Source organism: Choloepus didactylus, chromosome 11 (genome assembly GCF_015220235.1).
Source record: "Choloepus didactylus isolate mChoDid1 chromosome 11, mChoDid1.pri, whole genome shotgun sequence".
NCBI classification, from domain to species: Eukaryota; Metazoa; Chordata; class Mammalia; order Pilosa; family Megalonychidae; genus Choloepus; species Choloepus didactylus.
In genome coordinates this window covers 84,231,161-84,253,413 of record NC_051317.1, presented here as the reverse complement: position 1 = coordinate 84,253,413, position 22,253 = coordinate 84,231,161, and the positions used below count along the sequence as shown (strand labels likewise).

At 35.3% G+C, this 22,253-nt stretch overlaps 1 protein-coding gene across 17 annotated transcripts in view; it reads left to right on the top strand.

The window, feature by feature from the left end:
* The window catches only part of PDE4D (phosphodiesterase 4D), a 1,663,062-nt gene that overhangs the window by 1,628,573 nt on the left and 12,236 nt on the right, over positions 1 to 22,253 (top strand). For all 17 annotated transcript variants that reach the window (XM_037799050.1, XM_037799045.1, XM_037799053.1 and 14 more), the window contains 5 exons: positions 6,161 to 6,254; positions 7,485 to 7,657; positions 8,240 to 8,338; positions 9,182 to 9,346; positions 10,871 to 10,970. In XM_037799050.1, the coding sequence (XP_037654978.1) occupies positions 6,161 to 6,254; positions 7,485 to 7,657; positions 8,240 to 8,338; positions 9,182 to 9,346; positions 10,871 to 10,970 (631 nt within the window). The remainder of the gene's footprint in view (positions 1 to 6,160; positions 6,255 to 7,484; positions 7,658 to 8,239; positions 8,339 to 9,181; positions 9,347 to 10,870; positions 10,971 to 22,253) is intronic.

Below are 22,253 nucleotides of genomic sequence, written 5' to 3'. Positions count from 1 at the left end.
TGCACGGGGGAAGAACCTTGGTTATATCTCTTTCACCAGGGAAGCCACTTGTTTTGTATTTGAGAGAGGGAAGTGATGAAATTGCTTGATTGCTGTTTTCAGAGCAGTGTTTATTTTGAAGGAAGAGAAGTAAGGGAATATTCAAATTCATAGAAATGGTTCCAAAATGATTGACTATCCTTATTTACAAATGAACTGCAAGTTTCTAAGAGTTTTATGGTCATTATTCATTGTCACAGAGAGGGAAACCCCATTCATTTTTTCATGCAGCAGCCTTAGAGCTGTAAGCATACCATTATTAAATGGTATTTATCAGAGGTGAGGATGAAACCACCCCCCAAGGACCACTGTTGCCAACCAATCACAAAGCAGCCTATGCTGAGTCCACACCCCATGCCCTTATCATATAGAATGCAATTGGTGGTAGTTGGGTTTTATGGGAGGGGTTTCTTGTCACTGTTCGCTGTTTCCCTGCAGTTCCTTATTTGGTAGCTTTTGACAGAACTGGTGTTTCTTGCAGCTAAGCATCTTGATATACATTATTCATTAAGCCTGAAGCTCGGGGAGAGAAAGATGCAGACCCTTAGATCTGCAGATATTTATTTATCAGATGAGTTTTCTTTATTCAGAATAGTTGTTGAATTTTGTTCCATTCGGGAATATTACAAATGGCATGTGTTCATTGGGAAGTCTAGTCGATGGGATCTAATGCTAGGCTTTCTTATGCATACTTAATTACCAAAAATCTTTAAAAACTAAAAACCCGCAAGCTCTTTAGCTTTTGGAGATTGTTAAAGTATCAAGGTTTTGAAGATATATATATTTTTAAACTTATTATTAATATATACATATCAATCAAAAATGCCTGAAGCAAACTATTTACTGTCAGTGTCTTGGGGCTACATAAAGGTAAGATTTACTTAGCCTTTGAAAACTCCTGATTACTCTTTGATTATGTAAGTGGTAGTTTTAATAAATTATAATAGAACCTAAGCTTTCTAAGCAATCTTTTTTCTTTTTTTCTTCATAGAAGAAATCTGTGATTTAAGTGGTCAAGAAAGGAGAGATCGAATAACTTGTATTAATTGTAGTTTGCATGTTAAAATAGCTTTTTCAATGTGCAGTGGTTTTATTTGGCATGAGGAATAGGTTTGAGTTATGCTTTAAAATGCCAAGGTAATTAAATAAGTATTGGAAATAAATTATTGGACCTAATTACTTACTACTGGTTTATAAAGTCCAGTTATCAAACAAACTTAAAGTTTATAAATTTATTGTGTCTTAAACAATTGGTACTACTTTAACCTGATGAGGAATCTGTTTTTTGGCTTTACCCTTGGATAAAAAGCTCTAGGTAACATTAAAACTGGCATTATTTATTACTATTTAAGCGATATCCTTCTAAAATGAAAACCTGATTATCTATTTGTAAAAGTAAAAGAAACTTTGTATGTTTGATACTCTTACTTTTGTTACTCCCAAGAAATGAATTAATACACTAAATTTAATAAGATTGTATTCATGTTTGGCAGCTTTTCCGTACACCTTGTGGTCATGGTAGCTTGGTGATCCTGTCTCTAGAATTAAGCAGGAGGTAGAAAAATCCTGTCCACTCCCAAATGAAGCATCATTTCAGAAATTAAAGTTTATTCTTGAATATTTGAGCCAATCACAGTACATATTTTTTTAAGAATAATTTTCTGTTACTTTAAGTACTCTGAAATATTTTCATTTTCTTTGTTCCTTCATGTTTAAAGGAAAATTTCCCCTTGGTTGTGATATTTACTCAAATTCTAAGGAAACTTATTTCAGTTTTAGTTGTCCAAGTAGTCATGACTCCCTTAAATCTCTGGATGGTACAGATTTTTAAAATTATTTCTTAAATAACATAGATTTTCATTATTTGAATTTGGTTAGGCATTTCTTGGCTTAAAAAAATAAATTTTAAAAATACAGAAAAGTATGGAGAGGAATAAAATACCCCTAATAGTTGTTAGACAACTCATAGTTGATATGTTTAAAGGGTTTCACATTTGTATTATAATTACGAACAATAGCTCCAAAAATTTAAATACAGAATTTGAGTGCTTATCATTTTGAAGATAATTTTTGGGCAGATTTGTTTGTTTTTAATGCTATATCTCTAAAAACTCTTTAAGAATGACAAATATAGATATATTTAGTGTTATGATTTTGAAGGATTTGTTTTTATATAGTCATTACAGTATTTATTTTAAATAGCTATGAAACTTGTCGTGTATCACGGTGCAGTATGTTCACATGATTTTTAGCAGAATGCTGTGGGGAAAATATAAGCATTTTCTTAGTTATAAACTAAGATTATATGTAATGTACCCAGTAGTACATTGGCACAAATGTAGATGTACAGGAGATTAAATTTAAGAATATTTTAATTTTGTTTTATTGTCCTTAAATGCAAAACACAAATTGAGAACTGGAGTATAAAGAAAGCAAAATACAGTATTTGGATTCAACTGCATTTTCACTTTCCTTTATGCCTTAAATACTACATGCATTCATCCTGATGCATAATGAGAACAAAGGATTTGAAGACATTCACTTAGAAATCTTCCTTTTTTTCCTTTGTTGCAACCATAATTCTATATATTGTTTTCAACTTATATTTAGACCAAAAACAATCAGAAGAATCAACAGAAAATAGCTAGAGGTCACCTTTAAAAAATATCTGAATGCTGGACTAAATTGTTCTGCATTTGCAAACAGCTCTTTTGTAAATCAGTTCTATATTTTGTCTATTCTAAGTGTTAATTGAGAGCTGTAATGGTGTTCCAGGAAGAATACATTTTACCACCTTTTAAATCATACCTCTCCTCTGTATTAATTCTATGTAATTTACTGAAAAGTGACATAGTTATCTTAAGATGAGAGAAATTCCACTTACATTTAAAAATGGTTGTTGAATTGTTTAGTTTAGCACATTGCTCTTTCTTATAGCCAGTCAAACACTCCAAAACCAATTTGTAAGATCAACTACTGGTAGAGAAAGTACTGATAGTAATTTTTTTGAGTATTAATTTAGCTTTCCTGGTATGAAAGTTTTATATCAATAGCAAAAAAGGAAAACAAGTTTACTTCTATTTAGGAAATGCTCTTATGTTATAACTGAGTTGACTCTCTGAAAATTGTGTCTTTAGAAAATCCACACCTTCTCTCTTCCCAAGAGAAAGGGTTGCTTAAAATACTCTCTTGTAAATATGTTAAAAGGAAATGTTGATTTCCTTAGAACACATTGCAGGCCTTGTTAGTGAGATATATGTGTGATGAAGGATTCTTTTCTGCCCTACTTTTTTGCTTTTTGAACAAAGGCAGAAGTGTAATCTGCAAATATATGTATAAGATGCAAAAGTAATGAATGGAATATGCAATCTGCCATTTATTGTCCGTACAATAGTTGCTTTCTTTTCACTGCCATTTTTTGTCTTAGTTGTCTATACTAATTAGCTGTGTGGATTGTATAAGCCAATTGCCAGGAAAATTATGCCTCATTCTTTATATTATCTTCCCAAAATATCCAATAATTGTTAGCCTGTCAGCCAGGAGCATGCACAGTTTTCTGCATGAGCATATGGCTGCATATTCTTCATACTAGGTTGCTTCTGTAAAAAACCTCATCTCTATATCTAACTTTTCCAGTTGCTCCCTCTGCCTGAAAACTTTCATCGTTACTTAGATATTTACATGGTGCATGAAGAGCAGGTAGACACGTTCTTGTATAGACTGCCAAGAAGCTAGGGGTGGCAGAAAGCCTTGTCTACACTCCTGTCTTATAAAAAAGGTGTTGTACATGACCAGGTAGTTCTTAATAGCAATGTTCAGCTCATAGCATGGACAATTTCAGGTCAAAGAGAGATATTTCATTGAATACATGTTTAAAATATTAAGCAGCCTCTCTTATGTGTGTGCTCTGCCTAAAGAGTAGATTTTTCTAAGGGTGAATTTTATACATTAAGCAAGTACTTGCTTTACCTTCAAGGCATTATGCATGGTTATTATAGTTATAAATTCTTTTATGGGCAGCCCAGGGAAGCTAGATATTTAGATATATATTTTTATGGCCACAACTATATTCAGATCCTTCATTCTTTATGTCCTGTAGTGATACAAAACAACTATAGCTATAAAATACCCAAAAGTACCAGAGAGGGAGCTGGGAGAGAAAGATCTCAAATAATATTGAGCATTTACTACGTGCCAGGCTAAATACCAAGACACTATTAGTGCATTTAATTAGTTGATAGCCTATAATTCACCCAAGAAAATAGAACTTTGTTGAAGATGGACAGATTATTTTTAGAACACTATTATAAATTTCTTGATAAGAATATTCTTAGAAGGCCCTCACTTTTTTTCAAGTGGATTGTAATACATGATGCTAAGTGAAAACAAGCAGTTTCAACAAATTTTTGCATGCTGCATGATGCTAATTTTTAAAATGTACGTGTACATCTATATGTTGGGAAAAAAGGCATGGAAGACAGTAGAGCTAATAATCTATGATTATCTGAGTATTGAGGATATGTGTGAAATTCTCTGTATTGCTTGCAAGATTTTCTGTAGCACATATGCATTTTATAATCAGAAACAGGTTATAAAAGTACATGAACAAAGACAGTGAATTTCGTGTTCATGAATTTGAAAGCAGGCTCCCTGGACCTGTAAATGAACCAGGAGAATTAGTATTGGTTGCGGCCAGTTCTTCAGTTTTTACTGTAGGAGAATGCTAAATATGCATTTCTCATATCTAACAGTCTATTGAAATGTTTTTATTGTTCTTCCTGAGTACTTTGTGGTGATAGTTAACTTCTAACACCTTATCTAGATGGCCAGTAAAGTTGATTTTGGAAGTGATTTACCAAGAAAACCTTGGTATGATTATGCAGAAAGGTGAAATTTTCTTTTACGTTCTAAATAAAATAATTAAATATGAGTAAGAATTAAATTGCAAACATTAATGAACAATAAACTCACTAATCTCTTTCCCCCCAGTATAAATAATAATTTATGGTGAAATTCAAAATTTGAATGTTTATGTCCATTTTTAAAGGCTACTACTAAATATTAGAAAAAAATATGTTTGACTTTTTTGGTTAAGTATCTAATAAAAGTTATTCTGTGTAGGGGAAAAATGCATTGTTTCTGTTTGTTAAGAGAAATATTAAGATATATTTAAAGTCCTAGTTGGGCTGCTTTTTGGAGTCAAAGGAAAACACATTAAGAAATACCTGAGGGGTGGGGAAGCATAAAGCCTTTGGCAATACTGGATTTTGGTAATGCTGTGTGGTGGTGATAGATTAATTCCTGTGTTTCTTTGGATAAAATAGGCACTGTGGGATTAGCAAAATAAATTGTGAAATAATGAAGTAGAGTATTGAAAATTGATCCATTTTCTATTTATATGACTGAGGGAAACGGATTAGCAAATTCTGTGGATGTTGGGAGTAAGGTTGATTAATACATAAATATTATATCCCCTATTTACAAAAAAACATTAAAAAAGAAATTTTATATGGTATCTATTCAAATATTTTATTTCTCTAGAGTTCTGGAAGAGTACTGAAATAAAATCTATTCAGTTTTGCTTTGAGATAAAATAGTACATTTTAACCTCTGACCAGTATACACGGGTCATTCTTCCAATGTTAAATGATAAAAATATACCCATGCTTTACTGTGAGGCAACACTTCTGAGTGCCTACAGATCAGTTGTTTCTTCTTTTTTGTTTTTCCTTTTTTAAATACTATTAATACATCTTAATTCCTCTTTTCCCTCTTGATTAATGTCTTTGAGTGTCTACATCTGTGCTGTGCATTATAGTTGCCTCTAGGTACGTATGGCTATTTAAATTTAAATGAAATAAAATAGAATATTCAGTTCTCATTTGCACTAGCCACATTTCAAGTTTTCAGTAGCCACAAGTGGCTAGTGGCTACTGTAACGGACAGCACAAAATTATAGAACTTTTCTGTTATTGTGGAAAGTTGATTGGATGGCACTGGTCTAAATTGTCTGAGCAATTTAACAATTCTTTAGATGTATTTTCCTGTATCTTAGGGTATGCTTATGTTATTACACTTAATTTTTTCTAGTCTATCATTTGATTTTATCTTTCTTTTTCAGTTTAAAAGGATGCTTAATCGGGAGCTCACCCATCTCTCTGAAATGAGTCGGTCTGGAAATCAAGTATCAGAGTATATCTCAAACACATTCTTAGGTGAGAATGTATTTTTTAAATTGTCTTTTAAGAAATGTTTGTTTTGGGAGGGGGATGGGTGCACCAACTCTTTGTAGAAATCAAACAAGCATTAGAAATTCCATTTGTTTTCAGTCCTCATATTAATAGTTTGATCCTCTAAGCCTTAGAATCTGAGGTGACAATGTACATTTTTTTAACATTTATTTTTCCTTCAGGACTTTTGGGATTCTCTGAATTAAAGTTTTATATTGCTGGTTTTTTCAGAGTATTCAAATATAAAATATAGAGAGAGCTCTGTGTTTCCACAAATACCAATCATGCAGAAACAGTATAATTGCTGAAGAAAAGCTTGCTGATAATAGCTTTTGGTGTTCTGGAACTCACTCCCTGTCCTCTTCCCTTACCCTCCATACAGATAAAGAAAGGGTAATAAAAAAAAGTCAGTAGATTGATTTGAATTCACGTCACACAAAATTTCTGTAATATCTAATTAGCATGGCCACTAAACAGACATTTATTGGACGTATACTATGTATAAGGATGAGTTAAAAGAGCTCAGTGCCTTGAAATAGTGGATAAATATACTGAGACATCTTAGATCTTTTATTAGAAAACTTAGCTTATGTTTCACTTATCAGATAATGGAGATTCTCAATGATCTCTATTAAATCTTGTTACAGCATAACACATCTCACTATAGCATAGAAAATATAAAATAGCAGAAATAATCCAGGTTGTCTGAAAATGTTCTTTTTTCCTCCCACAGTATGACCCATTTCAGTAAGCTATGTTTACACTCTGTTGTTTTTATGACTCTTGTGTTTGAAGTTTCTACCATTTCAAAGTAGCTGTGATAACTGAAATCCTAATTGCCAAGGGCAATTTTCAAGCCACTGAGTGAATTTCAAGTATGAATGGAGTTGATGGTTAGTGGCAACAACCAATATGTTTTGCTTTTTCAGACTCTGCTATCATAAGTCTTGTAAAAAATTTTTATTAGGTCATTCTATCAAAGAAATAGCCACCAAATACATTTAATATTAATTAGTTTGTGGTGGTATTTATTTGCTTAATTTTGCATGAGGGTATCAAATTTAATTCACATCAAATTGTGAATGCTTAACTCAAAAAAGAGTATACATTTCCTGGAACATATAATGATTAAAACCTATTCAGTTATGTGTGTTATAATAAAAAAAAAAGTCAGAATTAATAATAAATGTAGAACATTTAAAAAATTTTTTTAAGATAAGCAACATGAAGTGGAAATTCCTTCTCCAACTCAGAAGGAAAAGGAGAAAAAGAAAAGGCCTATGTCTCAGATCAGTGGAGTCAAGAAGTTGATGCACAGTTCTAGTTTGACTAATTCAAGTATCCCAAGGTTTGGAGTTAAAACTGAACAAGAAGATGTACTTGCCAAGGTAAGATGATTTCAAGGATCATAACCATAAATATATGATGTTACCTTTTAATGACTTTGGTTCCTTCTCTTGTACTTAGATGGAAGAATGCATAAATTTGCATCATTTTGTAAATAGACATGTACCTTATAAAGCTCATTCTAAATTATTGGGTTTCATTAATATGTAGATTTAGACAGGTGGGTTGGTATATGTGTGTTCTCTACGTTTTTGCATCTACATTTGATTGTTTGACCTTAAAGAGTTAAAAATTGCTGTATCTTCTGGGTTTTAGGAGAATAGTTGAGGTTTTGTGAATACATTTTATCTACTGAAGGAATGCTTTGAGGCTGAAGTTCAAAGTACGTAAATAAGTTGTATTGTCAAAGTCAAGATTAAATGATACTTATCAGTTTTCATTACATTCAAGTGAACTTGCCTAAAGTTTGCCTGTACCAATTCTGTGCATCTATCACATTTAAAATGAATCATTTAAAAAAATATTTAACGCTTTCCATTAAAATCAGTAATTTTTAAATGACATTCATTAATTCATTTTCCACTTGTGCTTTCTAATTTTTTGATATCTTTCCTTACCCTCAGGAACTGGAAGATGTGAACAAATGGGGTCTTCATGTTTTTAGAATAGCAGAGTTGTCTGGTAACCGGCCTCTGACTGTTATCATGCACACCATTTTTCAGGTAATGTGGTTGAATTAGTCACGTTTGTTTTATTTGAGGACTTAATATCCAGTCATGTACTGTGCATGTATTTTCTCTCTCTTTTTTGTGTATTTATAACTTTGCTCATTTTGATACTTTTTGGTCGTATTTGCTCCTTTACTAAGGAACAAATTAAGGATGCAGAAAGGTGGAGTGTGGATAAAGGACAAATCAACTTTGTTATTTTTTTCCATTTAAGACAAAGATGTGGTGTGGGAAAAGTAAAGGGATTCCTTAAAATAATAGTTTAAAGGCAATCAACATCACCCTAACCAGACAGAGAATTGAGTACTGACTCGATAAAAAGAATAAGCATCCTGCTGACTCAGCTGAGAATATAATTTCTTCAGCCACTCAAATAAGTGTACTGCTGTCTTCTCCACATCCATTTCTCACTCCTGTGCTTTTGTCCCTAGCTCAGGACTGGGGTTTAAGTGAGAAGTCGAGGCTGTAGATACCCTGGGACTGGAATGGCTAACTCTAGCCCTGAAGAGAACGTTGAGTTTCAGTTGTGGTCCTGTCACTGACTCAGTGGTATTGCACTGTAGCTGCCCACATGACAACGGAACATAGAAACTCTCAGTCCCATCTCACAACATCCTGGGTAAAGTCCTGTTTGGTTCCAAAGGGTCAACTTGATCAGTTTTGTCCCTGAAGTCCCTGGATCTCCCCCAAGGCTTCCGTTTTCCTCACTAGATGTGAGCATTTCCATTCCCGAGCTGTCTGTAGACAATACTGCCATGTACTTTTTTTGTTGTTAACATTCTATGAAAAATGTTCTTATATAAAGACAAATGTTAAGAGGCTCTCTTTTTCCTACAGGAACGGGATTTATTAAAAACATTTAAAATTCCAGTAGACACTTTGATAACGTACCTTATGACTCTCGAAGACCATTACCATGCTGATGTGGCCTATCACAACAATATCCATGCTGCGGACGTTGTCCAGTCCACTCACGTGCTATTATCCACACCTGCTCTGGAGGTAAAGTTAGAACACTAACTTGCCACTCAGAAAGGTCTGAAACTGCCATCCACAGAGTTTGCAGTGCAAAAAATAATTAGAAATTGATTGTGGTAGTGAATTCACAACTCTGTGACCATACTAAAAGCCATTGATCGTATACTTTGGATGGATTGTATAGTCTGTGAATACATTGCAATAAAATTGCTTTAAAAAGAAAAAGCTTGTTGACATTTCACTACATGCCTGTTAGAATGGCTAAAATTAACAAGACTGACCATATCAAGTGATGGTGAGAATGTGGAACAACTAAAACTCTCATACACTGTTGGTGGAAATATAAAATGGTAAATCACTTTTGGAAACTGTTTGGCAGTTCCTTAAAGAGTTAAACATATACCTACTATATGATGTAGCCATTCCATTCTTAGATATTTACCTAAGATAAACAAAAGCATATGCCCACACACAAAAAATAATTATTTTCTCTGGAACTGTATGAAGTTATAGGAATAAAATGTTTTTGTGGTTAATAAACAGTTCTTTTTTTTTGATGAATCTTGCTTATGAAAGTTGATCAAAGATTTAGGCATTCATCTGTTATGATGTTGCTTCTTTGAAATGATCCAGTGGACATTTCATAAAGCACATCTGGCTTATTCAGTTTTGGTTAGTTAGTTTTCTTGAAATTTAGTTCAATGGCTTTTGTTTTTATAGTTCAGAGGATGACTATTTTATAAAATGTCTATAAGCAGCACATTGCTTTTTTTCCTGTAGAATTCTTTAATTTTACCAAGTCCCAAGAAGGGATTCCTTTAAAGGTTTACTAGAACAATTTGATTTCCTTAATTGTTTTGGGGGAAATATTCTCTTTTGCTAATACATTTTACAGTTAAGATCGTTTTCATTATATATTTGTGTTAATACCTTATCATTTGGATCAGTGGTTCTCAGTTGGGGGCAATTTTGCCTCTCCTCATCCCCCACACCTCTGGAAAAATTTAAAATGCCTGCAGACATTTTTAGTTGTCACAACTTGGGATGGGAGAGGGTGCTACTGGTATCTAGTGGGTAGAGAACAGGGATGCATCTAAACATCCTACAATGTCTAGGACAGACTCCTACAATAAAGAATTATCTGGCTAGTTTGGATGAAAGAAAAGAAAAGAAGTACTCAGTTCTTAATAATTGTATGTATATTTTCAAGAATATACTTAAGCATCTTAAATGCTTTTTAAAAAACTATTTTCTTTAAAAAAAGAATTTCAGACGCTTTTTATAATACTTTTTAAAGTATAACCAATGAAAAATGTTTGCTCATGAGATACAGTAAAATTCGGTAAAATATCTTCTTCCAAGATTGCACTTAAAAGGTTCGTGGGCATCTCATTATCTAAAAGAGTCTTTTCCTGACACATTATGATATATTTTGAAGTTTCGTTTTGTTTTCCATTTAAATTGAAGGAAATGGTTTCCCATTTGTTTATACTTTTTATTCATATTATTATAGAATAGTAATGTTATCTCTGTTGTCTGATTTTCCAGGCTGTGTTTACAGATTTGGAGATTCTTGCAGCAATTTTTGCTAGTGCAATACATGATGTAGATCATCCTGGTGTTTCAAATCAGTTTCTGATCAATACAAGTAAGTGGAGTTTGTTTGTTTTGCAGAAGAAATTCTTCCTTTATATTTTTTAGAATGACTTAGGGACTTTATAACTCTAGTGTTTCCTTTATTCTACACAAAGCCATAATCTTCTCTTGAGATAGGTAAACATGCATGTTAATGATAGTGTATGTTAATGTAATTTAGCTATGAAAATTATCAGATGATATTTGAAAAAAATACATTTGTATTTCTATTGAAACAATATATTGCTATGTTACTAGGCTAGGATAATCAACAGTGAAAGTTTGCAGACAAATTGAGATAGCTGTTTTACCCCTTTAACTTTAAATAAAAGGTTATGAGAATTAATGTTAAACCTTTCTCACTTCGTACAGGTCCTCATTTAATCATCTCCAGAGGCTGTAACTCACTCTTGCCCTTCTACCACTATGCCTAGCCAAGTTCTTTCCTTTTTAAATTTCCTAATGAGGTAACATGAACTCTTTTGATTTGATATTTCTTTAACCATAAAAATTTTTTTCTGCCCAATGACATCACATAAGAAGTCATTGCTGAATTTGGAAATGTTTGTGGTAGACCCTGTTCAATATAGGGCAGGTCTGACAGAAAGTTGTACAGAAAAGCTCTGGAGGAAATGTTTAGGTAATGCTTAGGCTATGCCTTTGCAAAAAACTTTAGTTTTACAGAAATTCTATTCTGTAAAGTACTTAAAGTTAACTGGTAAATGATTTACATGTTCTATTATTTAAATCCCTTCCCCCCACCATGGTAGGTTAATATTATAAACTCACTCTTAAATATGGAAAATATGATGCAAAGTTGTTGAAAATGGTTTTTTTTTTTTTTGTTTTTTTTTTTGTTTTTTTTTTTCCATATGGTTATGAATCTGCCTTTCTTCTTTGGCCTTTAGTTTATGGATCATAACCTTCTCTTACCCCTAGCAACCTACAGTAGTGGTAGCTATGCACTCACCACTCATTTTGTATACTTTAATACAGCCAGATTTAAAGAGATAATTTAACTATAGTCTTGTTTTGAGAGATTTTACTCAGACCTTTAGGATTATTTAGATCTATGTTTGTGTCTTTTAACAGTCTCTGGACTACCCTAGAACAAAATGCACTTTAGCTTCTCACCCATGTAGAGGAGCATTGGGAAAGGCATGAATTTCCTGAAGTATGTGGTTAGTTAAGTACATTTTAGAAGTTTGGTTTAGGAATTTATTTACCTAGGTTTAGATGGGTAACAGTTCATGTTCCAACTACTTTATGAGAACCTATAACAGAGTACTTCCAGGAGTCATTGAAGCATTACTAAATATCAATACATATTGTGCTTTGATCTAGATGTAGCTACTTGGACTTAGGTTGTCTCAGTGGTCAGGGGCGACTGTGTCCTTTCTTAGAAGAGCTGGGAGGTCGTACGGTACAATGTACACTGGACCTTTTCATTAGCCTGCTGTGATTTATTATTTTGATGCTTGGTATATTCCTGTAGTTACAGATTTTTTAACAAAAACATAAAAAATGTGGTTTTAATTTAATTGTGCCCTTAAGAAAGATGTGGGTTTTTCCCCTTAAATTATTAACACTAAAAATTTAGACTGGTGTGTATCAAGAGCTTAGCTGCCAGGTGTTGGAGTGGTCGATTAAAATAACAAGCTAACATGAAAGAAGCAGTTAAGCCTTTAATCATTTACTTTGAAAGCATAAGCAAGAAGCCAGAAAGAAGATGCCTGCTCCCCCGGTGTTTTATTATTCCCCAGGAAGTGGCAACCAATGAGGGTCAGATTTAGCAGCACAGGTGACCAGGGAGGAATGGGGGCGGGGGCTGTTCCTGCCATTTTATGGACCCAGTGGGAGGGAAAAGAGGGGAAGGCTAGGAGTGGAAAAGTACTGAATCAGAGTGGAGAAAAGTATCTTCAAGGGCCCCTGATAAGGTGCTATCAGCAGAAGCAAGTGGGCAAGGCCTCAGCTGAGGACCCCTTGATAAGGGGGCCTCTGAATGGAGGTGCCTGGGCTAGGCTAGGGATGCAGGTGTGCATAAGCGTATGGCCTGCCAGGGGAGCCTGAGTCCCTGGTAGAGCCTTTCTCCAGACTGTGCCCCAAGGGGAGGGCAGTTTCCCCCTTGAGGTCTGCCAGGTAAAGCCATCGTAACTGCTTATGGTCAGACCTGAGAGAGCACACATGGGATCTTGGTTTAGAGCTGGACTCCTCAGTGTATTTTCTCTGCCTCCTAACGTATGCAATATTATCTGTTACCTTATTAAAGCATTAGACATAAGAATAGATTAGAAAACAACTGATAGTAAGGCCACTGTCTTCCAAGTATTGATATATATTTTAAGGAAAATGAGGACAGCTATATTCTTTCTTGAGGACCCCCTAAGGACCCATTGGCTCAGGCTGGCATTTGGAGGGCTCTGTTGAGCATCAGAGTACCCCTGGGGGCTGTGATTTAAGCCTTAGCTGCTCCACAAATTACTCTGATGCCTGCCAAAGGACTGAGAACTACTGAGATAGATAATGGAGAAATTTGGGAGAAAATTATAAATACAAGGACGGTGGTCAAGTGCTGTCAGTTTAAGGTCATTTTGCTGACGGACTGCCTAGAGAAGTCTAACTCTGCTTCCGGAAGTTCTTTGTTATTCAGTGATTTTATGATCTCCTTTCTGTGAAACCTGGCAACACAGGGAAGTTAACAGTTCCCAGGATGACTGGATTGCTAATTTTTTTTAAGGGTGGGATGTGAAGAGGCTGTGTTATTTCTGAAAGATTGAGACAACTTCATCACTTGGGTATATGAAAGTATCCCAAGTTGATCCGAATTATTGCCTTAGTTATATTTTGACTAGGAATCTTACAAGCATTTTTTTTTAAATTTTATTTTGAAATAAATTCAAACTTACAGGAACAGTTGCAAAAACAATACAAACCCCATACACAGATCTCCAGCATACCCCGACCTCCCCTCCCCAGATACCCCAATCCACCAATTTTAACATCCTGTCATGCCACCATTTATTTCTTTCCCTCCCTCCCTCCCTATCATCCATCATCTATTCCTCTGTCCTCTGAACATACAAGAGCAAGCTGCACAGATCCTTGAACCAACAATATAATTCACATATACATTTCCCATGAACAAGAACATTCTTTTATGCAATCCCATTAAGCACAGCTAAGAAGTGCAAGAAATTCAACATTGATACAAAGCTTAGATTCTGTATTTCCTTTTTTTTTTTTTTCAATGTCCCTTTGAGCCTCCTCTCTTCCATCCTCAGATCCCATCCAGGATCATCCTTGGCATTTAATTGTCATTATCTATTTAGACTGTCTTTTTTTTTTTTTTTTTTTTCAATTGTGGAAACATATATACAGCCTAAATCTTCCCATTCCACCCCCTCCCTAGCAGTCCATTACTGGGATTAATCACATTTAGAATGTTGCAATGCTGTCACCTTCCCACCATCCATTACTAGAAATTTCCCTTCACCCCAAACAGAAACCCTACACTCCTTTCTTAACTCCCCATTGCCCCTTCCCCCACTTCTCGTAATCCCTACTCTACTTTTCATCTCTATGGTCATATTCTCTGTTGCTTTCTTTGTGTTTACTGTGGGGCTTAAATTTAACCTCTTAAATCTATAACAGTCTTGTTTTTCTTTGATACCAACTTAACTTCAATAGGACACTTAGACTGTGTTCTTATACTCCTCCATTCCCCCACCTTTATGTAGTTCTTGGCAAAAATTACGTATTTTACATTGAGTCCAAAACCACTGATTTATCATTACACTTTATGTATTTTAGATCCTGTAGGAAGTAAATAGTGGAGTTACAAATCAAAAATACAGTAGTATTGGTATTTATATTTACCATGTGAACTTTATTGGAAATCTTTATTCCTTCATGTGGTTTTAGTCAAGTGTTTAGTGTCCCTTCCTTTCAGCCTGCTCAATTCCCTTTAGTATTTCTTATAGGACTGATCTACTGGTAAAAAAGTCCCTCAGCTTTTGATTATCCAGGAATGTTTTCATCTCCCCCTAATTTTTACCCTCCAGTTGTTTGTGAATTTTCTAAGACTCTGATGGTTATTGACTTCTATTTGTATTCCATTGTGGTCAGAGAATGTGCTTTGAAAATATTCAATTTTTTTTTTTAATTTTATTGAGGCTTGTTTTATGTCCCAGCATATGGTCTATTCTGGAGAAAGAGCCATGTGTCCTGGTGATTTGGGATGTAATGTTCTATATATGTCTGTTAAATTTCTCTGTATCTCTCTCTCCTTTCTTTGTTTCTCTGTTGGTAGGGCTCCCTTTAGTATCTGGGCAGGTCTTTTATTGGCAAAATCTCTCAGCATTTGTTTGTCTGTGAAAAATTTAAGCTCTCCCTCAAATTTGAAGGAGAGTTTTGCTGGATAAAGTATTCTTGGTTGGCAGTTTTTCTCTCTCAGACTTTGAATATGTCATGCCACTGCCTTCTCACCTCCATGGTGGCCACAGAGTAGTCACTACTTAGTCTTATGTTGTTTCCTTTGTATGTGATGAATTGCTTTTCTCTTGCTGCTTTCAGAACTTGCTCCTTCTCTTCAGTATTTGACAGTCTGATCAAAATATGTCTTGGAGTGGGTTTATTTGGATTTATTCTATTTGGAGTTTGTTGGGCATTTATGCTTTGTGTATTTATATTGTGTAGAAGGTTTGGGAAGTTTTCCCCAACAATTTCTTTGAATACTTTTTCTAGACCTTTACACTTCTCTTCCCCTTCTGGGACACTAATGAGTCTTTTATCTATTTTATCTATTGTATCACTGAGATCCATTTCGATTTTTTTTATTTTTTTCCCAAGTCTTTCTTTCGTTCTTTCATTTCTGTTCTGTGGTCCTTGAGGACACTGAGTCATTGTTCAACTTCCTCTAATTTTGTATTATGAGTATCCAGAGTCTTTTTAATTTGGCCAACAGTTTCTTTTATTTCCATAAGATCTTCTGTTTTTTTATTTACTCTTGCAAGTTCTTTGTTATGTTCTTCTAGGGTCTTCTTTATGTCCTTTATACACTGTGCCATGCTGTCGTTGCTTTACTTCTTTGATTAATTGTGCCAAGTACTGTGTCTCTTCTGATCTTTTGATTTGGGTGTTTGGGTTTGGGTTCTCCATATCGTCTGGTTTTATCATATGCTTTAAGATTTTCTGTTGTTTTTGGCCTCTTGGCAGTTGCTTTACTTGATAGGGTTCTTTCTGGATATAAAAAATACCAACCTCTAATTTGTCAGATCTACAGCTTTGTGGTGTACACTTTCTCTAACTAACCAGCAGATGGTGTCCACAAGTCACCTATTCCCCCTAAGTCAGTTCTTCCCAACTTTGTCTTTGTGGTGTGTGGGGATCTGTTTCTTGTGGGGTTCAATTGGAGCACCAAGTTTGGATGTGTTGTTGGTGCTGTCTGCCGTGAATGTGTGTCTGGGTGGTTAGGGAGACAGGGCAGCTTTAATAATCAAACCTCCCAGGTGTTCCCAGAGATTTAAGGCTGTTGCAAGAGTCTAAGCCTTCATTTCAGCCTTGCAACAATACCCACAAGTCCTTGGTATTGGCATAGGGTCCCTGGGATTTCCGAGTGGGTCCCCCTTCCCAGCCATGCTCTTCCAGAACCTCTGCTGTGGGAAGGCTGTGCCACATCACAAGTGTGCGCCAGCCCTCCAGGGACGCCCTGGGCCACTGGGCCATGCAGGGGTGTTCCCAGCCTGCTTTAAAAATGATTGAATGGGGCTTGTTAATTTCCCCCTTTTCGCACAGCTCTGCCGTCCCAGCTCCTAGACAGTTAGCTGTGGGTGCACTAAAGGCCACTGTCCACAGCCGATATTGTGGCGTGTGCACGGTGCTGTGGGAGACACTCCCCATCACACTGGATTTCTTGTCGCAGCTCTGGGCTATAGCTCCAGCCCCAGGCAGGAGCATTCCCAGCCCGCCAGGGAGATGGCTGCAAGGGGTGTGGTTTCTTTCTCCTTTTGGTTCCCCTCTGCCCCTCTGGCCCTGAGGCAATCAACAGCGGGCTATCCTCCATGCCAGACACCGAGAGGTTGGCACAGCCCGCTCCTGCCATGCTTCACTGCGTGGTTCTCAACATTGTAACAGCAGCTGCTCCTGGGTTTTTTTTGTGTGTTATTTTTTTTTTATTTAAAAAGAACTAGTCTTATCTAGAGGTAAAACTCATTGTAGTGTTCATAAAAGTTTTTCAAAATAATGGCTAGGATTATTCCCAATTATATGTTCCGTTAGTATTTTCAAAAATATCCCCTCATCTGTAAATTTGTAGTAATTATTGATAGAGATTTGAGAGCTATTGCTTTTTTATATTTGCCTTTTTCAGTCTATATTTTAAATTATTTTATTCTGTTGCAGATGAAATGCTTGCATAAAGACATAATGATAATTTTGTCACATAATACTTATAAAAAATTATATATTTACTTTTGTTTCATGTATTAAACTGTGCCCTGATCCCCAAACTATATTTTATAATTTTGAAAATTGAAAGCATTCTTATTTCCAGTTCCTAATAAATATTCTCCCTAAAGTTAGGAAAAAAAAAAAAAAAAAAAAAAAGAACTAGTCTGTCTCCAAACGCCAACCCACAGTTTCCCCACACCGCAGCACAGCCACCAGACTTTCAGCCAGCTCACTCACTCATTTTCAGAATGCAGTCTCCTGGTTTCACCAGATGCATGGTCCCTGTGGATTTAGCAGACCTTGTCTGGCTGGTGCATCGCTGGAACTGGTGTTCTGTGTCACTTTCTGGCTTTTATCTAGTATTTTTCACAGAGGTGTTTTTTTGCCCTGTCTCACTTAGCCGCCATCTTAGGTTCTCCCTACAAGCATTTTTTTCATGAGACGAAAGAAGCTTATTAGCCAGTAACAAAGATAAGCACAGTGTTCTATAAAGCAGTCCTTCTAATAATAACATAAAATCATAATAAGTAGCTTTGTGAAATACTCTATCATGTCATTTTTAGTTTGCATTAAACCCTTTTTATGTCTTCTCTTGCTTTCATGGATTGATTTGAGCTTCAGTGACTTGGACTAGCCCACACTCAGCTCTTGCCATGTAGTCAAAGCTGACAACCTGTCCAGAGCCAAAGGTCAAATCTGTATTAATTGTAATAAAGGATTTAAAGAGTTTGTCTTAGTATGCTGGGGCTGTTCTTTGTTATACCAGAAATGGTTGACTTAATTAACAGGAATTTATTGGCTTACAGTTTGGAGACTAGATGTCCAAAATCAAAGTATCGGCAGGACTTGTCTTCTCCATCGTCTGTAGTATTCTGGTGGTGTCTTGCTGGCAGTAAATCTCAGCCTCTCTGTCTTCTCCTGTGGCTCGTACTCTCCCATGTCTAAATTTCTTTTGGATATAAGGATCCCAGCCATAATGGAGTAAAGCCCACCCTGATTCAATTTGGCCTCATATAAATAGGGTCTTTAAAATCCTGTTTGTAAATGAGACGACACCCATAGGACTGGAGATTAAGATCTGAAGATCCTTATTTTAGTTTCCTGGCTGCTAAAATACAAAGTATTACTTTAATAGGAATTTATTGGCTCGGTTTCAGAGGCTAAAAGGCTGCTTCCTCCTAGGTCAGTATATTCCGGCTAGCCTGCAAACTGTGGGGTTCCTTGGCTCTTCCATCACATGGCAGCATCTTCTTTCTCTCCTGGGGTCTATTGGCTTCTGGCTTCTTGTGGCTTTCTTTCTGTGGCCTTCTCTAATAATAGAGTTAAGACCTATACTCATTCAATTGGCTCCATCTTAACTAAAAATAACCTCATCAAAAATGTCCTATTTACAATGGGTTCACACCCACAGGAATGGATTAAGATTAGGAACAGGTTTTTCTGGGGTATGTAATCCAATCTGCCACAATACCATTTACAGTTGGGTTCCCACCCACAGGATGGAGGGTTAGGACTTGAAGATGTCTTTGTGGAGGACATGATTAAGTTGACCACAGTTCTACTGATCAGATATGCGTAAGATCACCTTCTTATCTTAAGATGGGTGCAGAGGCCCAGTGAGGTTAAGGAGTGTGCCCAAGGTTGCATGCTTTGCTCTGGGAGAGGAGGCATGAAGCGTACTTTGCACATTCCCAGTCCAGTCTTACCTCTGCTTCATAGAATTGTTTCATTTGGCTTAATTTTAGGTGCCAGATGATTTGCCACTAATTGTACTTTGCACCATTTTAAGTATGCTGGAGGGTCTTGAAAACAGAGAGATCATTTCCACCTGTTATGTAGTTTCCTATGTACAAGTCCTTTACATCCTTGGTTCAGTTTATCCCTAGATACTTGATTCTTTGAGATGCTATTGTAAATGGAATTTTCTTCTTGGAACAGTTCTTCCGCTTGTTCATTACTAATATATAGAAACACTGCTTATTTTTGTGTGTTGATCTTGTACCTGACTACTTTGCTAGATTCATTTATTAGCTCTAAGAGCTTTGTTGTGGATTTTTTCAAGTTTTTCTTTATATAGTATCATGCCATTTGCAAACAGGGAAAGTTTTACTCCTTTCTTTCCAATTTGGATGCCTTTGATTTCTTTTTCTTGCCTAATTGCTCTGGCAAGAACTTCCTGTACAATGTTGAATAACAATGGTGATAGTAGGCATCCTTGTCTTGTTCCTGATCTTAGACACAAAATTTCAGTCTTTCACCATTATTAACTGTGGGTTTTTTTGTATATGCCCTTTATCAATTTGAGGACGTTTCCTTCTATTCCTAGTTTTCTAAATGTTTTTATCAAGAAGGGGTGCTGGATTTTGTCCAGTGCCTTTTCTGTGTTAACTGAGAGATCATGGTTTTTTTGTTTTGTTTTTTTCTTTCATTCTGTTAATGTGGTGCATTAAATTAACTGATTTTCTTATGTTAAATTACTTTTACATAACTGGCATAAATTCCACTGGGTCATGGTGTATAATTCTTTTAACGTGTTGTTGGATTTGGTTTCATCTAGGTTATCTCATTTGTTAGTGTACAGTTGTTCATAGTATCCTTTTTTAGTCCTTTTTATTTCACTGGGTTCAGGAGTAATGTCCCCCTTTTCATTTCTGATGTTAGTTATTTGTATCCTCTCCTTTCTTCCTTTGTCAGTCTGACTACAGGTTTGTTTTTATTGATTCTCACTATTGTTTTTTTTAGTTCTCTATTTCATTTATCTCTATTCTATTTCCTTCCTTTTGCATGCTTTGAGTTTAGTTTGCTCTACTTTTTCTAGATCTTCCAGTTTTGAGGTTAGGTCTCTGATTTGACATCTTTCTTCTTTTTTAATGTATTTAGAGCTATAAATTTCCCTCTCAGCACTCCCTTAGCTGCATTCACCTCAAGATATTTCCTGATTTCCCTTGTGATTTCTTCTTTAACCCATTGGTTATTTAAGAGTATACATTGTTTAATTTCCACATATTTGTGAATTTTCCATTTCTCCCTCTGTTATTGATTTCTGGCTTCATTCCCCTGTGGTCACAGAAGATACACTGCATGATTTATATGTTTTTTAGAAATGTATTGAGACTTGTTCTGTGACCTAACATATGGTCTATCCTAAAGAATGATCCATGGTCACTCACAGAGAATGTATATTCTGTTGTCAAGTGAAGTGTTCTATATATGTCTAGTTGAAGTGTTATCCATATGTCTAGTTGGTTTAGAGTATCATTCAAGTTTTCTATTTCCTTATTGATTTTCTGTCTAGATGTTTTATCCATTATTGAAAATTGTGTATCAAAGTCTTGTTCTATTAATTAGAGCCATTGATTTCTCCCTTCAAATCTGTCAGTATTCATTTCATGTATTTTGGGGCTCTGGTGTTAGGTGCATGTATAATTATACTTGTTATATTGTTTTGTTGAATTGACCCTATATCAGTAAGTAATGACCGTCTTTTGTCCCTCATAGCCCTTTTTTAAATTTAAAGTCTGTTTTATCTGATAATAGTATAGCTACTCCAACTCTTTTGGTTACCACTTGAATGGTACATTTTTTGCCATCTGTTTACTTTCAACCTATTTGTATCTTTGAATTTAAGGTCTCTTGTACACAGCATTTGGTTGAGTCATGCTGTTTTACACATTCTGACAAACTCTGCCTTTTGACTGAAAAGTTTAATCCATTTGTATTCCTGATAAAATCCTGATAATGTAGGATTTTCTATTGCCATTTTCTATTTAGTCTTTGTAAAAAGTACCTCTTTTGTCGCTCAAGTCTTCCATTAATGCCTACTTTCATATTTGATGAGTCGTATCTCATTTCCATCTGGATATATTTTTCATTTATTTTTCTTGTGGTTACCTTGGGTTAAAATTTAACATCCTAAATCTATGACATTTATATTTAATTTAATACCAACTTGACTTCAGTAACATACACTGTTCCTATACCCCTTTGTCCTCTCCACCATTTTTGTACTTGTTACAAATTATAGCTTTGTACATTATATATCCAAAACTACAGATTTGTCATTACTTTTTATGCATTTACATTTTAGAACATGTAAAATGTAAGAAGTGGAGTTACATGCCAAAAAATACAATATTGTACACTGGCATTTACAGTTACCCAAATGGTTACCTTTACTAGAGGTCGTTATTTCTTTATGCTGCTTTGAACCACTGTCTAGTGTCTTTTTCTTCCAGTCTGAAGAACTCTCTTTAACATTGCTTGTAGAGCAGAGCAGGTCTAGCTAGTGGTAAAGAACTCTCTCAGCTATTGTTTATCTGATAATGTCTTCATCTCTCCCTCATTTTGGAAAGCAAGTCTTGTCAGGTAAAAGACTCTGAGTTGGCAGTTATGTTCTTTCAGAATTTCAACCCACTGCCTTCTTGCCTCCACGGTTTCTGTTGAGAAATCAGTGCTCAATCTAATTGGGATTCCTCATACATAACACATTGCTTTTCTCTTGCAACTTTCAGTAATCTTTCTTTGTCCTTTTCATTTGATAGTGTAATCAATATATGATGGTGTATTTTTCTTCATGTTTATTCTGTTTGGTGTTCTCTGGGCTTCTTGAGTATACACATTCACGTCTTTTGCTAAGTTTGGGAAGTTCTTTGTCATTATTTCTTTGAATAAGCCCCCTGCCTCTTTCTCTTTATTTTCCTTCTGGGACTTCCATAATGTGTATATTGGGACATTTGATAGTACCCGAGTTCTCTTAGGCTATTTTCTCTTTTTATAATTCTCTTTTTCTCTCTGCTTCTCAGACTGGCCCATTTCAGTTGTTTTGTGTTTAAGTTCACTAATTCTTTCT